General features: G+C 61.4%; 2 protein-coding genes across 10 annotated transcripts; both read right to left on the bottom strand.

The window, feature by feature from the left end:
• Window positions 1–4830: 4830 nt before the first annotated feature.
• CFD (complement factor D) lies at window positions 4831–10676 on the bottom strand. 2 transcript variants are annotated; one of them, XM_055104314.2, is made up of 5 exons: window positions 10249–10676; window positions 9206–9362; window positions 8974–9118; window positions 6368–6625; window positions 4831–5048 (listed from the first exon to the last, which is right to left on the bottom strand). In XM_055104314.2, exons 1-5 carry the CDS (start codon window positions 10301–10303, stop codon window positions 4902–4904), a joined length of 762 nt encoding a protein of 253 aa, XP_054960289.1. In that variant the 5' UTR covers window positions 10304–10676; the 3' UTR covers window positions 4831–4901. The 2 variants fall into 2 exon arrangements, with proteins under 2 accessions (XP_054960289.1, XP_054960288.1); XM_055104313.2 differs by having other exon boundaries at window positions 10228–10525.
• Window positions 10677–13749: 3073 nt separating this feature from the next.
• On the bottom strand, window positions 13750–19094 carry ELANE (elastase, neutrophil expressed). Of its 8 annotated transcripts, none has more exons than XM_063600714.1 (6): window positions 18170–19094; window positions 17448–17634; window positions 16834–16990; window positions 16479–16623; window positions 14203–14433; window positions 13750–14039 (listed from the first exon to the last, which is right to left on the bottom strand). In XM_063600714.1, the coding sequence occupies exons 2-6, from the start codon at window positions 17512–17514 to the stop codon at window positions 13833–13835; spliced, it is 807 nt and encodes a 268-aa protein (XP_063456784.1). In that variant the 5' UTR covers window positions 17515–17634; window positions 18170–19094; the 3' UTR covers window positions 13750–13832. The 8 variants fall into 8 exon arrangements, with proteins under 8 accessions (XP_063456784.1, XP_063456785.1, XP_063456786.1 ...); XM_063600715.1 differs by having other exon boundaries at window positions 18476–19094; XM_063600716.1 differs by having other exon boundaries at window positions 18709–19094.
• Between the last annotated feature and the right edge of the window lie 179 nt (window positions 19095–19273).

The raw sequence follows: 19273 nt of genomic DNA, 5'->3' as shown, positions 1-19273 counted from the left end.
CCCCCGACCCCACCCACGACCTTGATTTGGTGCTGGGAGCCTGTGTCCTCTTGGCCTGTCTTTAAATCCTTCAGCATTTATGGGGCACCTAGTGGATGCCGAGTCCGGGGGTATCCAAAGTGAGCAGTGGGGACAGGACACAGCAGGCTGGTGGATGGGATGGGGCGGCCATTGTCAGGGTGGCTTCTGTCCAGGCATCTGCCTCTCAGTGTGTTGTCTGCCTGTCTCTATACTGTCTCTGCGTGCTCTCCTTGTCTCTGCGTGTCTCTGGTATCTCTGCACTTCTCTGTGTATGGTCTCTGTGTCTCTGCATGCTGTTTCTGTGTCTCTGCCTGACTCTGTCCCTGTTACGTTTCTCCAGCTGCTCTCTGCTGGAGGTTGCTTAGCCCCTGGGCCAAGTTTCTGCCGTTTCTGTTGCTGTCCCCAGGGGTCCCGCCTTCCGTCTCCAGCAAACGCTTCTTCCAATTAGGCTGTGTCCCCGTGGCGGGAGGCCTTCCCAGCACAGTGGTGCCCCTGCTGTGTGCCGATGGACTCCTCCTTTCTGCAGCTCCGGGGAGGGCAGCGAGGGTGGGGGCAGTGCCCAGTGCCGGCTCGCGAGGCGGGAGCTCAGGCACCCCGTCACCTGGCCGAGGCACCCCCACTTTAAGGCCCCCGTCCTCGGCCGCAGACTCCAAGCTCTGCTGGGACACTGAGCCCCGTCTCACCGCCCCCCTGGCCACCCTCTGAGGGACAGACCCTAGGGCAGCCTCTGGCCCCACTCCTGCGACCTCCTCTCCAGCTCAGGAGTGTGTGGGCCTCCATCTCCCCCAGTCACTCAGCATGTGTGGGGCGCCTTGTGGATGCCAGGGGTGTCCAAAGCAAGTGACGGACAGAACACAGTGGGCCCTGGCGGGTGGTTGGGGCCCCAGCCGCCACGGGGGTGGCTTTTCTCCGGGTGTCTGCGGCGTTTCCATGTGGCTCTGCAGAGACCAGAGTGCAGGAGTGCTGGCGAGGGGTGTGGGCCCGCGGCGGGTGGACGGAGAGGAGATGGGAGCACTGGTGAGGCGTGCGGGCCCGCGGCGGGCGGACGGGGAGGAGACGGGAACGCTGGCGAGGGGTGCGGGCCCGCGGCGGGTGCAGGCCCGCGGCGGGTGCACGGAGAGGAGACGGGAGTGCTGGTGAGGCGTGCGGGCCCGCGGCGGGTGCACGGAGAGGAGACGGGAGCGCTGGCGAGGGGTGCGGGCCCGCGGCGGGTGCACGGAGAGGAGACGGGAGCGCTGGCGAGGGGTGCGGGCCCGCGGCGGGCGGACGGGGAGGAGACGGGAACGCTGGCGAGGGGTGCGGGCCCGCGGCGGGTGCACGGGGAGGAGACGGGAACGCTGGCGAGGGGTGCGGGCCCGCGGCGGGTGCACGGGGAGGAGACGGGAGCGCTGGCGAGGCGTGCGGGCCCGCGGCGGGTGCACGGAGAGGAGACGGGAGCGCTGGCGAGGGGTGCGGGCCCACGGCGGGTGCACGGAGAGGAGACGGGAGCGCTGGCGAGGGGTGTGGGCCCGCGGCGGATGGACAGGGAGGAGACGGGAGTGCTGGCGAGGCGTGCGGGCCCGCGGCGGGTGGACGGGGAGGACATGGGAGCGCTGGCGAGGCGTGCGGGCCCGCGGCGGGTGGACGGGGAGGAGACGGGAGCGCTGGCGAGGGTGCCCATGCATTGTGGGACGTAGGCTCGTGGGCAGCTTCAGGGGCCGGGAGATCAGAGTCACCCAGCGCCCGACTCATAAGTGAAAATGCCTCTAGGTGACCTGGCTGAGGTCTGGACGCGTGGAGTGGGGACAGGCCGCCCCCTGGTCCCATCGGTTCTTATCGGTTCCTGATCACTTGAGCTGGGGTGGGCTTTGCGTCACTAGGTTGGGGGGGTCTGTCTCTCAGACCACTGTCACTAGCTGGCTGTCATGAGCCCCTGCCTCACGCAGGTACAGTGGGGTGGGCGAGGCAGGCAGGGCATTGGGGGTGCTGAGAGGAGGCCTGTGGCCCTGAAGCTCTGCTGTCCCCGCCCCCGGCTTCCCAAGGTCCTCGTCGCCTCGTGGTTCCCCCAGGGGTCCTCAGAATCTCCCTAAGAGCCAGGGACGATGGGGTCCCGAGATACAGATGAGGAAACAGAGGCCATATATATGGCAGCACGGAGACTGGACCGGGTCTCAACTCAGAGGACTACATGGTGCCCAGATGTTCCCGGCCTGCGTCCTCCACACCACTCCTCCACCGCCTCCTAAACCATCTCCTCCTCCGGAACCCTCTGTAGCTCCTGCGGACCAAAGGATGCAAAGATGCCCAGGCAGGCCAGATGCAGCAGCTCACGCCCCAGCACCATAAGAGACCCAGGCAGGAGGATCACTTGAGCCTGGGAGTTCAAGACCAGCCCAGGCAACACGGCGAGACCTCATCTCTACAAAAATCTTAAAAATTAGCTGGGTGGCCAGGCGAGGTGGCTCATGCCTGTAACTCCAGCACTTTGGGAGGCCGAGGCGGGCTGATCACCTGGCCTGACCAACATGGAGAAACCTCCTCTCTACTAAAAATACAAAATTAGCCGGGCGTGGTGGCGCATGCCTGTAATCCCAGCTACTCGGGAGGCTGAGGCAGGAGAATCGCTTGAACCATCAGCCAGAGGTTGCAGTGAGCCGAGATCATGCCATTGCACTCCAGCCTGGGCAATAAGAGCGAGACTCCGTCTCAAAAACAACAAAAACAAAAACGTGAAATTCACAGTGAGCTCCAACTTCGTGGTGGTCACCAGATGGCTGAATGGGCCCCCTTCCATGCAGTGCAGTATTTACCGAATTCCTAAGAGCAGGGCTGGGGCTTAGATGTGTCTTACCGTGCCCGGCCCAGGGCTCTGCACACAGTAAGTGCTTAATACTTGCTTGCGTGTCAGTGTGATTCCTAAGTGAGTGTTCCATAGCCCCAAAAACACCCAAGCACAGTGTTCATCAATCATCCCCCCTTCTCCCGCGGACCTGCCTCTCAGATCATCAGTCTTTTTTTTTTTTTGAGATGGAATCTCGCTCTGTCACCCAGGCTGCAGTGCAGTGGTGTGATCTCCACTCACTGCAACCTCCGCCTCCTGGGTTCACGCCATTCTCCTGCCTCAGCGTCCCGAGCAGCTGGGACTACAGGCACCTGCCACCACGCCCGGCTAATTTTTTGTATTTTTAATAGAGACGGGGTTTCACCGTGTTAACCAGGGTGGTCTCGATCTCCTGACCTTCTGATCCGCCCGCCTTGGCCTCCCAAAGTGCTGGGATTACAGGCATGAGCCACCGGCACCCGGCCCCTCAGTCACTTTTTCTTTCTTTTCTCTTTTTTTTTTTTCTTTCTTTTTGAGACGGAGTCTCCTTCTGTTGCCCAGGTTGAAATGCAGTGGTGCTATCTCGGCTCACTGCAAGCTTCACCTCCTGGATTCAAGCTATTCTCCTGCCTCAGCCTCCCAAGTAGCTGGGACTACAGGCATCCGCCACCATGCCCGGCTAATTTTTTTTTGTATTTTTAGTGGAGATGGGATTTCACCGTGTTGGCCAGGATGGTCTCAATCTCCTGACCTTGTGATCTGCCCGCCTCGGCCTCCCAAAGTGCTGGGATTACAGGCGTGAGCCACCGCGCCTGGCCCATCAGTCTCTCTTTTTACGATAGCGTCTGGCTGCCCCTCCACCAGGTGGGAGAAAGGGCACAGGGCCTCAGGTGTCCTCCCTGGCCTTGCCAAGAAGGGTGACCTGAGGTCCAGGGCCTCCAGCAGGTGCCGCTGCTCGTTGTCCTGGTGTGGGTCTGGCTGCACCCAGGGTGGTTTGTGAAGGCAGGCTCCGTGGCTCTGGGCTGCAGTCCAGGCTGTGTCCTGGAGCTTCTGTGTAACCTCAGGAGAGTCGCACAGCTCCTGTGAGCCTCAGTTTCCCCTTATGGGATATGGGTCATAGAAACACGGCCTCGCAGGGTTGCTGTGCACCTGAGTCTCAGCCCACAGCCTTGCACACAGAAGACGCTCACATTCCCCTCGGTAAGCAAAGGGAAACGATATGAGCCAGACCAGGAGGGGACACCCATGCCTGGCGGGCCTTCCCCTGTGTGTGTGTTTGGGGGTGGGGGTGACCCTTTTCTGACTTCCAGGGAAGAGCAAGGGCGCCGTCGTGTGGCCGCGTCAGCCCCACGGAAGCGCTGGACCCGCGAGCTTCGCTGTATTCTCAGTTCTTGCGCTTTTATCTGTAGCTTCCTGCCTTCCTCTTTTTTTAATGTTTCTGTTTTTGTTTTGAGACAGAGTCTCGCTCTGTCACCCAGGTCGGAGTGCAGTGGTGCGATCTCAGCTCACTGCAACCTCCGCCTCCCGGATTCAAGCGATCCTCCTGCCTCAGCCTCCTGAGTAGTTGGGGCTACAGGTGCCCAACACCACGCTCAGCTAATTTTTTTTGTATTTTTAGTAGTGACGGGGTTTCACCACGTTGGGCAGGCTGGTCAGGAACTCCTGACCTCAAATGATCCGCCCGCCTCGGCCTCCCAAAGTGCTGGGATTACAGGCGTGAGCCACCACGCAGAATTTTTTTTGGAGAGAGAGACAAGGTTTCACTCTGTTGCCCAGGCTGGAGGGCAGTGGTGCAATCACAACTCACTGCAGCCTCAGCCTCCTGAGTAGCTGGAACCACAAGCACCCACCTCCATGCCCGCCAATTGCCCAGCTAATTTTTAATTTTTTTGTAGAGATGGAGTCGCGCTACGTGGCCCAGGCTGATCTCAAACTCCTGAAATCCAATGATCCTCCCACCTCGGCCTCCCCCTCTGCATATAGTAGGTGCTCAATAAAGACCAACCAGATGCAGGAGTGGATGACTTCATTGCTCGGGACTTTGTTGCTTGGGTGACCCTGACCTTCAGGCCCTGGCACCCTAGGCCAGGACGCTGTCGATCCAGGCCGCATAGCTCGCCACGCGGGTGTAGATCCCGGGCTTCTTGCGGTTGCCGCAAACGCGCGAGCCCGAGGTGACCACGCCCTCGAGCACGCCCCCGCACACCAGCGGGCCCCCGGAGTCACCCTGCCGGAACAGGACGGGGCCGTGAGGGGCGGCCCGCGCCCACCCCGGCCTCACGTGTCGGACCCCCTCACCTGGCTGCCGCTCCCGCCCCACAATTCTCGCTCCTCCCTCCCGTGTTAATCTCGTCTTCACTAGTCAATAGCCCCGCGCCACGCCTATCGCCTGGGCCACAACCACAAACCACGCCCCTCGGCCCGCCCCCAGCTCCTGGCCACACCCCCTCTGGCCTCAATCTCACCACGTGTTCCCCCGACCCCACCCCGCTCCAGGCCCTTTCCAGTATGGGGTCCCACACCTCACTCCTGCTCTTCCAAGCTTTGACTTGCCGTGGATCCCACTTCTGCCCTAACGCGTCTCAGTGGCCACCTGCTCTGCTCAGTCCCCACTCACCTCAGGCCACGCCCCTCCCTTAGAGCCCCACCCAATCTTGGCCCCGGCTACCACGCAAGCCTCGGCTGGTCTTAAACCTCGGCCCTGCTCAGGACCCCTTCTCTTCCCCGCCACAGCAGGGATCCCGCTCTGCACCAGTCCTGCCCCTTCAGAGGTTCCCGCCCCTTCCACCTGCCCCACCCCGTGCCCCGCCCCTTCCTCCACGTGCCCGCCCCCTATACCTTCCACCCTTTCTCTGCCACCTGCCCTTTTGCCCGCCCTGACCCTTCTCCAACCCCACCCTCCCTACAGATACCGCTCCTTCCTCCATGCCCTGCCCCTCATTCCCCACTCCTCTTCCTGGCCTCGCCCCCTTGCAGTCCTGCTGTTACTGGACTCCGCCCCCTCCTCGAGCCCCGCCCCCTATCCCCAACGTAACCCACAGGTCCTTCCACATCCCACCCGTTCCTGCCCTTTTTGCCCGCCCTGACCCTTCTCCAGTCCCACCCTCCCCACAGGTACCGCCCCTTTCTCCATGCCCTGCCCCTCATGCCTGGTCTCGCCCCCTTGCTGTCCCGCTGTTACTGGACTCCGCCCCCTTCTCGAGCCCCGCCCCTATCCCCGCCCTAACCCACAGGTCCTTCCACATCCCACCCGTTCCTGCCCTTTTTGCCCGCCCTGACCCTTCTTCAGCCCCACCCTCTCCAGAAGCCCCGCACCTTCTCCAGGCCTCGCCCCCAAGGCCCCACCCTACCCACATGCCCCGCCCCCTCGTACAGGCTCCGCCCACGGGCCACCCTCATGCACCGCCCCTGTTCCAGTTCCCGCCCCCTACGCGCCCCGCCCCTTCCCTGGGCCCTGTTCCTACTTGCCCCCCGCTTCCCGCTCCCTCTGCAGGCCCTTCCCGGGGCCTGCGGGCCCCGCGTCTCCTCCCAGGCGTGAAGGCTCACCTTGCAGCTGTCCCGGCGATTGCTCTCCGCGCACATCATGCGCTCGGTGATGGCGCCGTCGTGGTGCGTGCGCCGGTTGCAGGTGGCGCGGTCCAGCACTGGCAAGAGCACGTGCTGCAGGCTGTCCGGGCGGCGGCCCGCGTGGTTGACTATGCCCCAGCCGGCCACGTCACAGAGAGTTCCCGGCGCCACGTCGCGGTCCACGCGCTGCCAGGGCAGGGGGCGCACAGCAGGGCCCAGCGTGGCCTTCTCCGACAGCTGAGGGTGGAGGCGGACGTCAGGGTTGGGGTGCGGGGGTGCGAGGCTGGGGAGAATGCCGCTAGGCTCGGGGAGACGGGACGGGGGAGGTGGGCATCAGGGCAGGGGCGGGGGTCTCAGTGCAGCAGGAGAGATCTAGGCTAGACCCTGGGTGGGGGTGCAGGTGGGGATGGGGTGGGTGCGAGGCTCACCAGTGCAGCTGCAAAGGTCGAGGCTGGAACCGGGATGGGGATGCAGGGGGAGCGGGGGATGGGGGGCTCCCAGTGCAGCCGCAGAGGTCGAGGCTAGACCCGGTGTGAGGGTACCAGGGTTGTAGGGCGGGGTCCCCATGCAGCAGGAGAGGTCGAGGCTGGACCTGGGGTGAGGGTGCAGGGGGTGGGGGGGCTCCGAGCGCATCAAGAGAGGTCGAGGCTGGACCCGGGGTGAGGGTGCGGGGGTTGAAGGGCGGGGTCCCCATGCAGCAGGAGAGGTCGAGGCTGGACCTGGGGTGAGGGTGCAGGGGGTGCGGGGGCTCCGAGCGCAGCAAGAGAGGTCAAGGCTAGACCCGGGGTGAGGGTGTGGGGGTTGTGGGGCGGGGTCCCCATGCAGCAAGAGAGGTCGAGGCTGGACCCAGGGTGAGGGTGCGGGGGTTGTCGGGCGGGGTCCCCATGCAGCAGGAGAGTTCGAGGCTAGACCCGGGGTGAGGGTGCAGGGGGTGGGGGGCTCCGAGCGCAGCAAGAGAGGTCGAGGCTAGACCCGGGGTGAGGGTGTGGGGGTTGTGGGGCGGGGTCCCCATGCAGCAGGAGAGGTCGAGGCTGGACCTGGGGTGAGGGTGCAGGGGGTGGGGGGGCTCCGAGCGCATCAAGAGAGGTCGAGGCTGGACCCGGGGTGAGGGTGCGGGGGTTGAAGGGAGGGGTCCCCATGCAGCAGGAGAGGTCGAGGCTGGACCTGGGGTGAGGGTGCAGGGGGTGCGGGGGCTCCGAGCGCAGCAAGAGAGGTCAAGGCTAGACCCGGGGTGAGGGTGTGGGGGTTGTGTGGCGGGGTCCCCATGCAGCAAGAGAGGTCGAGGCTGGACCCAGGGTGAGGGTGCGGGGGTTGTCGGGCGGGGTCCCCATGCAGCAGGAGAGTTCGAGGCTAGACCCGGGGTGAGGGTGCAGGGGGTGGGGGGCTCCGAGTGCAGCAAGAGAGGTCGAGGCTAGACCCGGGGTGAGGGTGTGGGGGTTGTGGGGCGGGGTCCCCATGCAGCAGGAGAGGTTGAGGCTGGACCTGGGGTGAGGATGCAGGGGGTGCGGGGGCTCCGAGCGCAGCAAGAGAGGTCAAGGCTAGACCCGAGGTGAGGGTGTGGGGGTTGTGGGGCGGGGTCCCCATGCAGCAAGAGAGGTCGAGGCTGGACCCAGGGTGAGGGTGCGGGGGTTGTCGGGCGGGGTCCCCATGCAGCAAGAGAGGTCGAGGCTAGACCCGGGGTGAGGGTGTGGGGGTTGTGGGGCGGGGTCCCCATGCAGCAGGAGAGGTTGAGGCTGGACCTGGGGTGAGGATGCAGGGGGTGCGGGGGCTCCGAGCGCAGCAAGAGAGGTCAAGGCTAGACCCGAGGTGAGGGTGTGGGGGTTGTGGGGCGGGGTCCCCATGCAGCAAGAGAGGTCGAGGCTGGACCCGGGGTGAGGGTGCAGGGGTTGTGGGGCGGGGTCCCCATGCAGCAGGAGAGTTCGAGGCTAGACCCGGGGTGAGGGTGCGGGGGTTGTAGGGCGGGGTCCCCATGCAGCAGGAGAGTTCGAGGCTAGACCCGGGGTGAGGGTGCAGGGGGTGGGGGGCTCCGAGCGCAGCGAGAGGTCGAGGCTAGACCCGGGGTGAGGGTGTGGGGGTTGTGGGGCGGGGTCCCCATGCAGCAGGAGAGGTCGAGGCTGGACCTGGGGTGAGGGTGCAGGGGGTGCGGGGGCTCCGAGCGCAGCAAGAGAGGTCAAGGCTAGACCCGGGGTGAGGGTGTGGGGGTTGTGGGGCGGGGTCCCCATGCAGCAAGAGAGGTCGAGGCTGGACCCGGGGTGAGAGTGCGGGGGTTGTGGGGCGGGGTCCCCATGCAGCAAGAGAGGTCGAGGCTAGACCTGGGGTGAGGGTGCGGGGGTTGTAGGGCGGGGTCCCCATGCAGCCGCAGAGGTCGAGGCTAGACCCGGGGTGAGGGTGCAGGGGGTGGCGGTCTCCCAGCGCAGCGAGAGGTCGAGGCTAGACCCGGGGTGAGGGTGTGGGGGTTGTGGGGCGGGGTCCCCACGCAGCAGGAGAGTTCGAGGCTGGACCCGGGGCGCGGTGTAGGCGGGGTGGAGAGAGAGTGGGCCGGGGATCCCAGTGCCGCAGGAGGGACTGCGCTACACGGGGCCGACCTGTAGCAGCAGGAGGTCGTGGTCGATGGTGTCGGGCTGGCTGTCCGGGTGGGGCACTGCGCGGAGCACGTCGTACAGGCGCTTGGAGGGCTCCGGCTGCGACAGGGAGTGCGCGCCCAGGAGAACCTGCACCTTCCCGCCGGCCCTGGGGACGGGACGGAGGCCGCGGTCGGTGCCAGCCGACTCCCCCCACCCCACCCGGGCTCTTCCCCCGCGCGGCGCGGGCACTCACGCGTCCTCCAGGCAGTGCGCCGCGCTCAGCACCCACTGCTCCGCCACCAGGACGCCGCCGCACAGGTGCGCGCCGTTCAGCTGCACCGACGCCATGTAGGGCCGCGCGTGCGCCTCGGCCTCTCTGCCGCCCAGGATCCGACCACGGGGCGGCGCCGCTGTGGGTGGGCGGGCGCGTGAGGGCCGCGGGGTGGACTCCTCCCCCGGGCGAGGCTGCCTGACGGGATCCCAGCTCTCACCCCCCAGGCCGCTCCCCGCAAGAATCCCATCTCTGGGCGCGGTGGCTCACGCCTGTAATCCCAGCACTTTGTGAAGCCGCGCGGGGGTGGGGGGGGGGTGCAGATCACGAGGTCAGGAGTTCGAGACCAGCCTGGCCAATATGGTGAAACCCCGTCTCTACTTAAAAAATAAATAAATAAATACAAAATTTAGTTGGTGTGGCCTATAATCTCAGCTATTCGGGAGGCTGAGGCAGGAGAATCGCTTGAACCCGGGAGTCGGAGTTTGCAGTGAGCCGAGATCGCACCACTGCACTCCAGCCTGGACGACAGAGCGAGACTCCCTATCAAAAAAAAAAAAAGAAAGAAAGAAAAAAGAAAAAAAAGAATCCCGTTTCCGTCTTGGGGCCCCTCAGCGTTGCAAACTCAGATACCCTCGGGCGGGAATGCCCCAGATTACAGAACCCACAGTGGGCTGGGGACCGGGGGCAGATCCCAGCGCCCTACCCTGGGCGCAGTGCCTTCCAGTTGGACATAAGAGAAATGGGGCTGACCCAACCAGTGCCTGGGCCAGCCAAGTCAGCCACGCAGATGAAGTTTTCCACGCAGACGTTCAGACTCTGTCTGCAAGAAAAGCTGACTCCAGAAAGTTCCGATTTCCAATCTGAATTTTCTAGAATTTTTCAGCGTTCAGAGCCTTCCATTAGTGAGGAGAGACACCCCCTTCCCGCCCACCTGGAGGGGCTGGAGGACCGTCCGTGTGACGGAGGGGAGCACCACGCCCCTACACAGCCCTGTCCCTCACCCCAGGCCCAGGCCTCCTCACCGCAGGCGGCCGCTCCTAGGAGGACCAGAACTGCCAGGCGCTCCCAGCTGTGCATGGTGAAGCCGCTGTGGCTGAGACACTGACTCAGGCAGGGCCCTGGGGGTGCTTTTATGAGGGTGGAGGGGGCGGGAGGCTCCCAGGGGCCTTGTCCGCCGGGTGGGCAGCGGCCCAGCTGGGGAAAGGGGAACCTGCCCGCCCAGCCTCCGCCCTCCCCGGGACTGGGTTACCTCCTGCCAGACTCACACCAGAGTCGACAAGTCGCTGGGAGACCCTCGGGCCTCTGTGAGCCTGACGGCCTGCTGGCCCTGGTGGGGGGCAGTCCCTCAGATGGGCAGGAGGCAGAGAGGGGGGCTGCACCCACCCCGGCCCCAACTTCACCAGACCCAGAGTTCCCCAGGGTGTTTCACAATCCTAGCTGGAGGCCACAGCGTGTAAACAACCCACTTCCTTGTCCTGCTACCCTCCCTTCTTTTCCTCCTCTATATTAGAGAGAAGGTCTGTTGGGGGTAGGAAGATCACTTGACACCCTTGTCTCTGTCCCTGTGGCCTCTGGGGCTTGACACCCTGACGAATAGAAAGTTGGAAAGGCCAGGGCAGAGGCAGCTGGGAAGACTGACTACAAGGGACAGGAAAACCCAGACAAACTGGGTGGAGACTGAATCATGAAAGTTATATGGAAAGTTCAGGGAATGTCCTCCTTCAGGTGTGGCTTGATCCAGGTGCCTGAACAATGTCCAGTGTCTGCCTCTGGCTTCTCCTTTCTTCTCTGATGGCTTCTCTCCTCACCAGCTTCCCCTGGTGTGTTTCCAGGGACCCCACACTCAACCCAGTGGCTCAGTGGGCCCCTCCTAAAATTCTTCCTCACTCCAGCCAAGTCTCAAGGGTGCCTTGGGTTGGTGGAGCCTGGATCACACGCCCCCTCCCAAACTGTTCACTGAGGGCAGGTTCTGATGAACAGAGTCAGGGCTGGCCGGGCACAGTGGCTCCCACCTACCATCCCGGCACATTGAGAGACCCAGATAGGAGCATCTCTTGAGCCCAGGAATTCAAGGCCAGCTTGGGGAAGACGGCGAGACCCCATCTCTACAAAAAAATTAAAATAAAATACTCAGAATCTGGGCCATAGGGCCTTCTGTGAGGTGGGGATTTCTGTGTGTTGTTTTTGTTTTATTACAGACAGGGTCTTGCTCTTTCGTCCAGGCTCGAGTGCAGCGGTGCAATCATAGCTCACTGCAGCCTCCTCGACCTCTGGGGCTCAAGTGATCCTCCCACCTCAGCCTCCAGAAGTGCTGGGACTGCAGGCCTGCTCATGGTGTAGCTCCATTTTTCACATCTGCCCCCCAGGGGCCAGCAGGATTCACGCTGCATTAATCCATGGTGCAGGGACCAGAAGGATGGGGATACCTTGTGGGGAGGACCTCGGACATCGTCCCCAGGGGGAGCAGCACACGAGGTTCCCCCGGCTTTTCTCTTCACCGTGGATCATTTCTTTCTTTTCTTTCCTTTTTTTTTTTTTTTTTTTGAGACGGAGTCTCGCTCCTTCGCCCAGGCTGGAGTGCAGTGGTGCGATCTCAGCTCACTGCAAGCTCCGCCTCCCGGGTTCACACCATTCTCCTGCCTCAGCCTCCCGAGTAGCTGGGACTACAGGCGCCCGCCACCACACCCGGCTAATTTTTTGTATGTTTAGTAGAGATGAGGTTTCACCATGTTAGCCAGGATGGTCTCGATCTCCTGACCTCATGATCCGCCCGCCTCGGCCTCCCAAAGTGCTGGGATTACAGGTGTGAGCCACCAAGCCTGGCCTCATTTCCTTCCTTCCTTTCTCTCTCTGTCTTTCTCTCTTTCTTTCCCTTTCTTTTTCTTTCTTTCTCTTTCCTTCTTTCTTTTTTTCTTTCTTTCTTGCTTTTTTTTTTTTTTTTTTTTTTTTTTTGCAACACAGTCTTGCTCTGTCGTCCAGGCTGGAGTGCGGTGGCACAATCTCGGCTCACTGCGACCTCCATCTCCCGGGTTCAAGCAATTCTCCTGCCTCAGCTTCCTGAGTAGCTGGGATTACACGCATGAGCAACCACACTGGGCTAACTTTTTGTATTTTTAGTAGAGACAGGGTTTTGCCATGTTGGCCAGGCTGGTCTCGAACCTCTGACCTCAGGTGATCCACCCACCTCGGCCTCCCAAAGTGCTGGGATTACAGGCATGAGCCACCACGCCTGGCCCCCTGTGGATTATTTCATACGCACAGAGAATAGAAAATGATATAACAACAGGGCTGGGCGTGGTGGCTACGCCTGTAATCACAGCACTTTGGGAGGCTGAGGCGGGCGGATCACGAGGTCAGGAGATCGAGACCATCCTGGCTAACACGGTGAAACCCCGTCTCTACTAAAAATACAAAAAATTAGCCGGGTGTGGTGGTGGGCGCCTGTAGTCCCAGCTACTCGGGAGGCTGAGGCAGGAGAATGGCGTGAACCAGGGAGGTGGAGCTTGCAGTGAGCTGAGATCGCGCCACTGCACTCCAGCCTGGGTGACAGAGCGAGACGCCATCTAAAAACAAAAAAGAAAAAAATACAATGTGGGGAAGTCACTTCTGCTCCATTGCCCTGGCTGTGCTGCCCCCTGGTGGTGGCTTACTCCAGAGATGCCCAAGAGACTCTCGATTCTAGTTTGTTTATTATTATTATTATTATTTATTTATTTATTTATTTTTGAGATGGAGTTTCGCTCTTGTTGCCCAGGCTGGAGTGCAATGGAGCGATCTTGGCTCACTGCAACCTCCACCTTCCAGAATTCAGGTGATTCTCCTGCCTCAGGCCTCCCGAGTAGCTGGGATTACAGGCATGCACCACCACGCCCGGCTAATTTTGTATTTTTAGTAGATATGGGGTTTCTCCATGTTGGTCAGGCTGGTCTCGAACTTTAGACTTCAGATGATCCGCCTGCCTCGGCCTCCCAAAGTGCTGGGATTACAGGCGCGAGCCACCGCACCGGCATTTTTTTTTTTTTTTTTTTTTTTTTTTGAGACGGAGTCTCTCTCTGTTGCCCAGGCTGGAGTGCAGTGGCGTGATCTCGGCTCACTACAGCCTTCGCCTCGCAGGTTCAAGCAATTCTCCTGCCTCAGCCTCCCAGGCGCCACGACGCCAAGCTAATTTTTTTTGTATTTATAGTAGAGATGGGGTTTCACCACATTGGCAGACTAGTCTTGAACTCCCGACCTCAGGTGATCTGCCAGCCTCGGCCTCCCAAAGTGCTGGGATTGCAGGCGTAAGCCACTGGGCCAGGCTTGGACCATTCTATTTTATTTTATTTTATTTTATTTTATTTATTATTTTTTTTTAATAGAGCGGGGGTTTTGCCATGTTGCCCAGGCTGGTCTTGAACTCCTGAGCTCAAGTGATCCGCCTGCCTCAACCTCCCAAAGTGCTGGGATTACAGGTGTGAGCCACCACGCCCGACCTACTGACCATTTTCAACACCCAATCACACAGCCAAGGAGCATCAAACACATTCTACAAAACAGAGGAATGTTTATTGTGCCAAATGCTGGAGAGTGTGGGTGTGGGCAGCTGAGGTGACCCGGGCAGCCCTTCTCAGTGGGTCCTGCTGGCCGGGTCCGGGTCCCGGGGGTGGGGACAGGGGTTGTCCTCGGAGCGTTGGATGATAGAGTTGATCCAGTTTACAAACTGTGCCACCGGGGCAAAGGCGTCGGGGTAGAGCCCTGAGGCGCAGCCTCCCCGGACGAAGGAGGCAATTCCGTGGATTAGCCCGTTGCAGACCAAGGGGCTGCCGGAGTCCCCCTGTGGAGGCAGACAAGGTGGGGAAGCTGGACTGGGAGGCCCTGCCCACCTGCCCGCCACCTGTCAGGGTTGGGAAGTCCCTCCTAGGGTCTAGCCACGGTGCCTGTTGCTGCAATCCGGGCTGGGAGCGGGTGGGGAGCAGAGGGACACCCAGGTCACGTACGAAACAGACGCCGGCCCGCCGGCCCCTCACGAGAGTGCAGACGTTGCTGCGACGGCAGAGGGACGTCACCACCGTCACGTTGAGCTCCTGCAGGACGCTGGCGATCCCACGGTTCCTGCCCAGAAGGCCCCAGCCCATGGCCAGGCACTGCACCCCGTTGCCCAGGTGGCGTCCCTGAGCCGGCAGCTGGGCCACCTGCACGTTGGCGTTGATGGTGGCCGACCCGTTGAGCTGTGGCGGTGGGGACAGATCGTCGGGGCGTCACACGGGGCAGTGATGATGACCCTCCCCTCTCCAGGCCTCAGTTTCCCCATCTCAGGTTCTACTGTGGTTCTGGGATCCTGCAGGTCAGGATACCCACCCCACACTCTGCTCCCCAAGGCGAGCCTCAGTTTCCCCATCTGTAGAGTGGGAGCCGTCACCAAGGCTCAGGGCGTTGGAGGTTGTCCCTGGATGTGGCTTGAGTGCAGGAAGCAGTAGGTGCTCAATTAACAAAAAAACTACAGCCGGGCGCGGTGGCTCATGCTTGTAAGCCCAGCACTTTGGGAGGGCGAGGCAGGAGGATCACTTGAGGCCAGGCATTCAAGACCAGCCTGGGCAACGTGGCAAAGCCCCATGTCTACCAAAAAAACAAAAAATTGCCAGGTGTGGTGGCTCACGCCTGTAATCCCAGCATTTTGGGAGGCTAAGGTGGTCCAATCAAAAGGTCAGGAGATCAAGACCATCCTGGCTAACATGGTGAAACCCCGTCTCTACTAAAAATACCAAAAATTAGCCAGGCCTGGTGGCGGGCGCCTGTAGTCCCAGCTACCTGGGAGGCTGAGGCAGGAGAATAGCTTGAACCCAGGAGGCGAAGCTTGCAGTGAGCCGAGATTGTGCCACTGCGCTCCAGCCTGGGCGACAGAGCGAGACTGTGTCTCAAAAAAAAAAAAAAAAAAAAAAATTAGCCGAGCGTTGCCAGGCGCAGTGGCTCACACCTGTAATCCCAGCATGTTGGGAGGCTGAGGTGGGCGGATCACCTGAGGTCAAGAGTTCAAGACCAGCCTGGCCAATATGGTGAAACCTTGTCTCTACTAAAAATACCAAAAATTAGCCTGGCGTGGTGGCGGGCGCCTGTAATCCCAGCTGCCTGGGAGGCTGAGGCAGGAGAATCACTTGAACCTGGGAGGCGGGGGTTGCAGTGAGCTGAGATTGTGCCACTGCACTCCAGCCTGGATGACAGAGTGAGACTCCATCTCAAAAATATATATATGTGTATATATATATATATTTATTATTTTATAAAAATAATATTTTTATATATTTTATAACATTATTTTATAAAATAATAAATATATTTATTATTTTATAATATATGTGTGTGTGTGTGTGTATATATATATATATATATATATATTAGCCAGACGTGGTGGACGTGGTGGTGGCACCTGTGGTTCCAGCTACCCCCCATTCCAAGCTGAGAGGATGGCTTGAGCCCAGGAGATGGAGGCTGTAGTGAGCCGCGATCGCACCACTGCACTGGGTGAGAGCTATGAGAAAATTTAGTGACAAGGAAACTCTCCCTCTAACTCTTCCCAGGGAGGAATCTTTTTTTTTTTTTTTTTGAGACCCAGGCTGGAGTGCAGTGGTGTGATCTCAGCTCACTGCAATCTCCGCCTCCGGGGTTCAAGCGATTCTCCTTCCTCAGCCTCCTGAGTAGTTGGCCACCACACTCGGCTAATTTTTTTTTGTATTTTAGTAGAGACGGGGTTTCACTATGTTGGTCAGGCTGGTCTCGAACACCTGACCTCGTGATCCACCCGCCTCAGCCTCCCAAAGTGCTGGGATGACAGGCCTCAGCCACCGCGCCCGGCGCCCAGGAAATAACCAGAACTGCAAGCCGCGGACAGGGGTGGAAAGGTGGGGACTTTTGCCCCTTTTCCCAAAGACAGAGGCGGCCCCTGCCCTCGGCCACAGGGCTGGTGAATGGAGAGACACAAAGAATCTCAGTAAGTTTGTTGATTGACAGCAGATCGGGGCCTCCCTTCTCAGTAAGTTTGTTGATTGACAGCAGATCGGGGCCTCCCTGCAGGATCTCATTTAACCCCTCAACAGCCCATGGCGGGTATTTTCCCGTTTCACAGAGGTGCAGACCGAGGCGCAGAGAGGGGGCCACCCAGCCCACGATGCCACCCCAGGTCCCCACGAGCGGCCCCGACGCGCCCCTCCGTCGCCGCCTCCACCCTCCCCAGGCCTCTGGCCTCCGCCCCTGCGCCCCCCGCCCCGCCCGGCGGCACCTGGAGAATCACGATGTCGTTGAGCAAGTTTACGGGGTCGTAGCCGTTTTCGAAGATGCGCTGCACGGCGAACACCTGCCGGGTGGGCTCCCGCCGCGAGAGGTTATGGGCTCCCAGGACCACCCGCACCGCGCGGACGTTTCTGCTGGGGAGGGAGACGCGGGGCTCAGGGGCGGCCCCGGGGGTCGGGGCTCAGCCGCGCCTTGTCGTCCCCATCCGGCGACGGGCCTGAGGGCGAAGGTGCTCGAGGGCCCCCCCCCTTCCCCCGAGCAGCCCCGGCCCCGGCCTCCCCCCACCCACCTCACAGACCGGGACGCGGGGTCCGAGCCCGGCGCGCACACTCCCGGCTACTCACACATTCGCCACGCAGTGCGCGGCCGACATGACGAAGTTGGGTGCAATCAGGGTGGCGCCGCAGAAGTGGCCTCCGCGCAGCTGCAGGGACACCATGAAGGGCCACGCGTGGGGCCGCGCTCGCCGGCCCCCCACAATCTCCGAGGCCAGCGCGGTGCCTGGGGACACACCGGGTGCGGGTGCTGAGTGCCTGCCAAGGGGCCTGTCCCTTCCCGGCCACGGGGCCTCTGGATCCCCCACCAGGAACCCACGGGATCCCCCACCGGGAACCCACGGGATCGGGGCCGTTCGCACCCCTGTTGTTCAGATGAGGAAACTGAGGCACGGAGAGGCAAAGGGACCTCCCCACGGTGCCCCTCCAAGGCACAGACAGACCTGGACTTGAACCCAGAGGGCGACCTGCGACCCCCACCCCTCCCCGGTTTTCAAACCCCAACTCTGGGCTCCTGGTGGTGGCTTCACCGCTCAGAACCTCAGTCTCTTCTGGTCCCCTTGTCCCAGCTGGCACCTCCCCTGTGAGGATGAGGGACCCACACTGGTGGGGCCCTCCATGGAGAGGTGGGAACAGAACCCCGGGACAGAGGGAGCAGCGGGAGGTTGGACTCAAAAACTCACCCCCCAGCAGCAAGGCCGGCAGGACACAGGCGAGGAAAAGACACGTGAGTCGGCGGCCGAGGGTCATGGTGGGGCTGGGGCTCCGGGGTCTCTGCCCCTCCGTGCCCGCCCGGCTCCTCTTATAGCCCTGTGCTGGGAGGCCGTTGCATTGCCCCACGGCCGGCCAGCGCCCTCCACTTCCTCTCCCCTGGCACAGGGCGTTGATGAAAAGGGGGAGAAGGGGGACAAGACGCTGGGTTGGCTCGGGTGGGGCCTCCAGACAAAATTCAGGATGCACAATCGCATTCAAATGTCAGATAATCAACGTGGGTTTTTTAATTTATTTTTTTGGAGACAGAGTCTTGCTCTATCGCCCAGGCTGGAGTGCGGTGGCGTGATCCCGGCTCACGGCAACCTCCGCCTCCCAGGTTCAAGTGATTCTCCTGCCTCAGCCTCCTGAATAGCTGAGATTACAGGCACCTGCCACCCCTCCCGGCTAATTTTTGTATTTTTAGTAGAGACAGTGTTTCGCCCTGTCTGCCAGGCTGGTCTTGAACTTCTGACCTCAGGTGATCTGCCTGCCTCAGCCTCCCAGAGTGCTGGGATCACAGGCGTGAGCCACTGCGCCTGGCTAATTTTTTGTATTTTTAGTAGAGACGGGGTTTCACCGCGTTGGCCGGGCTGGTCTCAACGTTTTTTTTTTAATCTAAGTCTGTTCCAAATGAGGCCCAGGATATACTTACCCGAAATTCAGATTTAACCGAGCGTTGCTGTGTTTTTGCCAAACCTGCCAAACCTAGACCTGAGGGACTTGATGGGGGTGGCCTCGCCTGCCTCAGTTTATCCAGGGCCCCGTGATACCGGCCACATGCAGCTGTGTCGCCTGCCTCTGTTTACCCAGGGCCCCGTGATACCGGCCACATGCAGCTGTGTCGCCTGCCTCAGTTTACCCAGGGCCCTGTGATACGGCCACATGCAGCTGTGTCGCCTGCCTCAGTTTACCCAGGGCCCTGTGATACTGGCCACATGCAGCTGTGTCGGGCACTCACTGCGCAATAGGCACTTCTCTGGTCCTTCCCAGGGTTCCTGTTTGGGAACTGAGGCACGTCAAGGGCCTCCCCCAGGAGCTGCGAGTGTAACCCAGGCCTCTGGGACCCGCAGCTGGACGGAGATCTGGGGCCGGCTCACTCCAGCCGCTCCCTGAACCTCAGGGCTCATTCTTGGGGGCCAGGCCTTCCATCCTTTCCTCGGCTGTTGCCTCCAACGGGGAACTCACTCTCACCCCGGCTCACGGTCAGTCCCTGGACACCAGCTGGGGCTCTGACAATCTCTCCCGCCCTTCTGCCTTGGTGAGCTTCCCTGAAGCCCTCCCCGCCTGAGGCAGGGGCTGGGCGGGCATCTGGCAGGGCTGCTGGAGAGAGAATTCCTGTCCAGGCCGGGAGGCTGGAGTGAGGACCAAGCCTGAGGGCTTCCGCCTGGAGGAACTGGCAGGGGAGGTGGAGTCCCAGCTGCGGGAATGGGATTCCCAGGACCCAGCCCCGGGCTCCAGGCCCCGTTCCTCTTCCCATCTCCCCCACGATGTTCCAGTTGCAACGGCCGGGCCAAGGCTGTCGCAAGAACCAACGTCCTCCTGGCTCCAGGACAAGGGGAGGGGAAGGGAACCAACGGGCCTGTCTCCAGGAATAGGCGGGGCGAGGGCACCCGGGGACACGCAGAGCCTGGGCCAGGCTGGAGTCCTGACGTGACCACAGGCAAGTGGACCCCCATGGCTCTCGGGTTAGGGAGACAATGGCCCTGCCCTCCCAGAGCCTGGCACACAGCAGGCGCTCAGTCCATGTCTGCCCTGT

The sequence above is a fragment of the Pan paniscus genome, chromosome 20 (assembly GCF_029289425.2).
Source record: "Pan paniscus chromosome 20, NHGRI_mPanPan1-v2.0_pri, whole genome shotgun sequence".
Lineage (NCBI taxonomy): Eukaryota > Metazoa > Chordata > Mammalia > Primates > Hominidae > Pan > Pan paniscus.
Note: the sequence above shows the minus strand (reverse complement) of the source record. Positions and strands in the feature narration are given on the sequence as shown.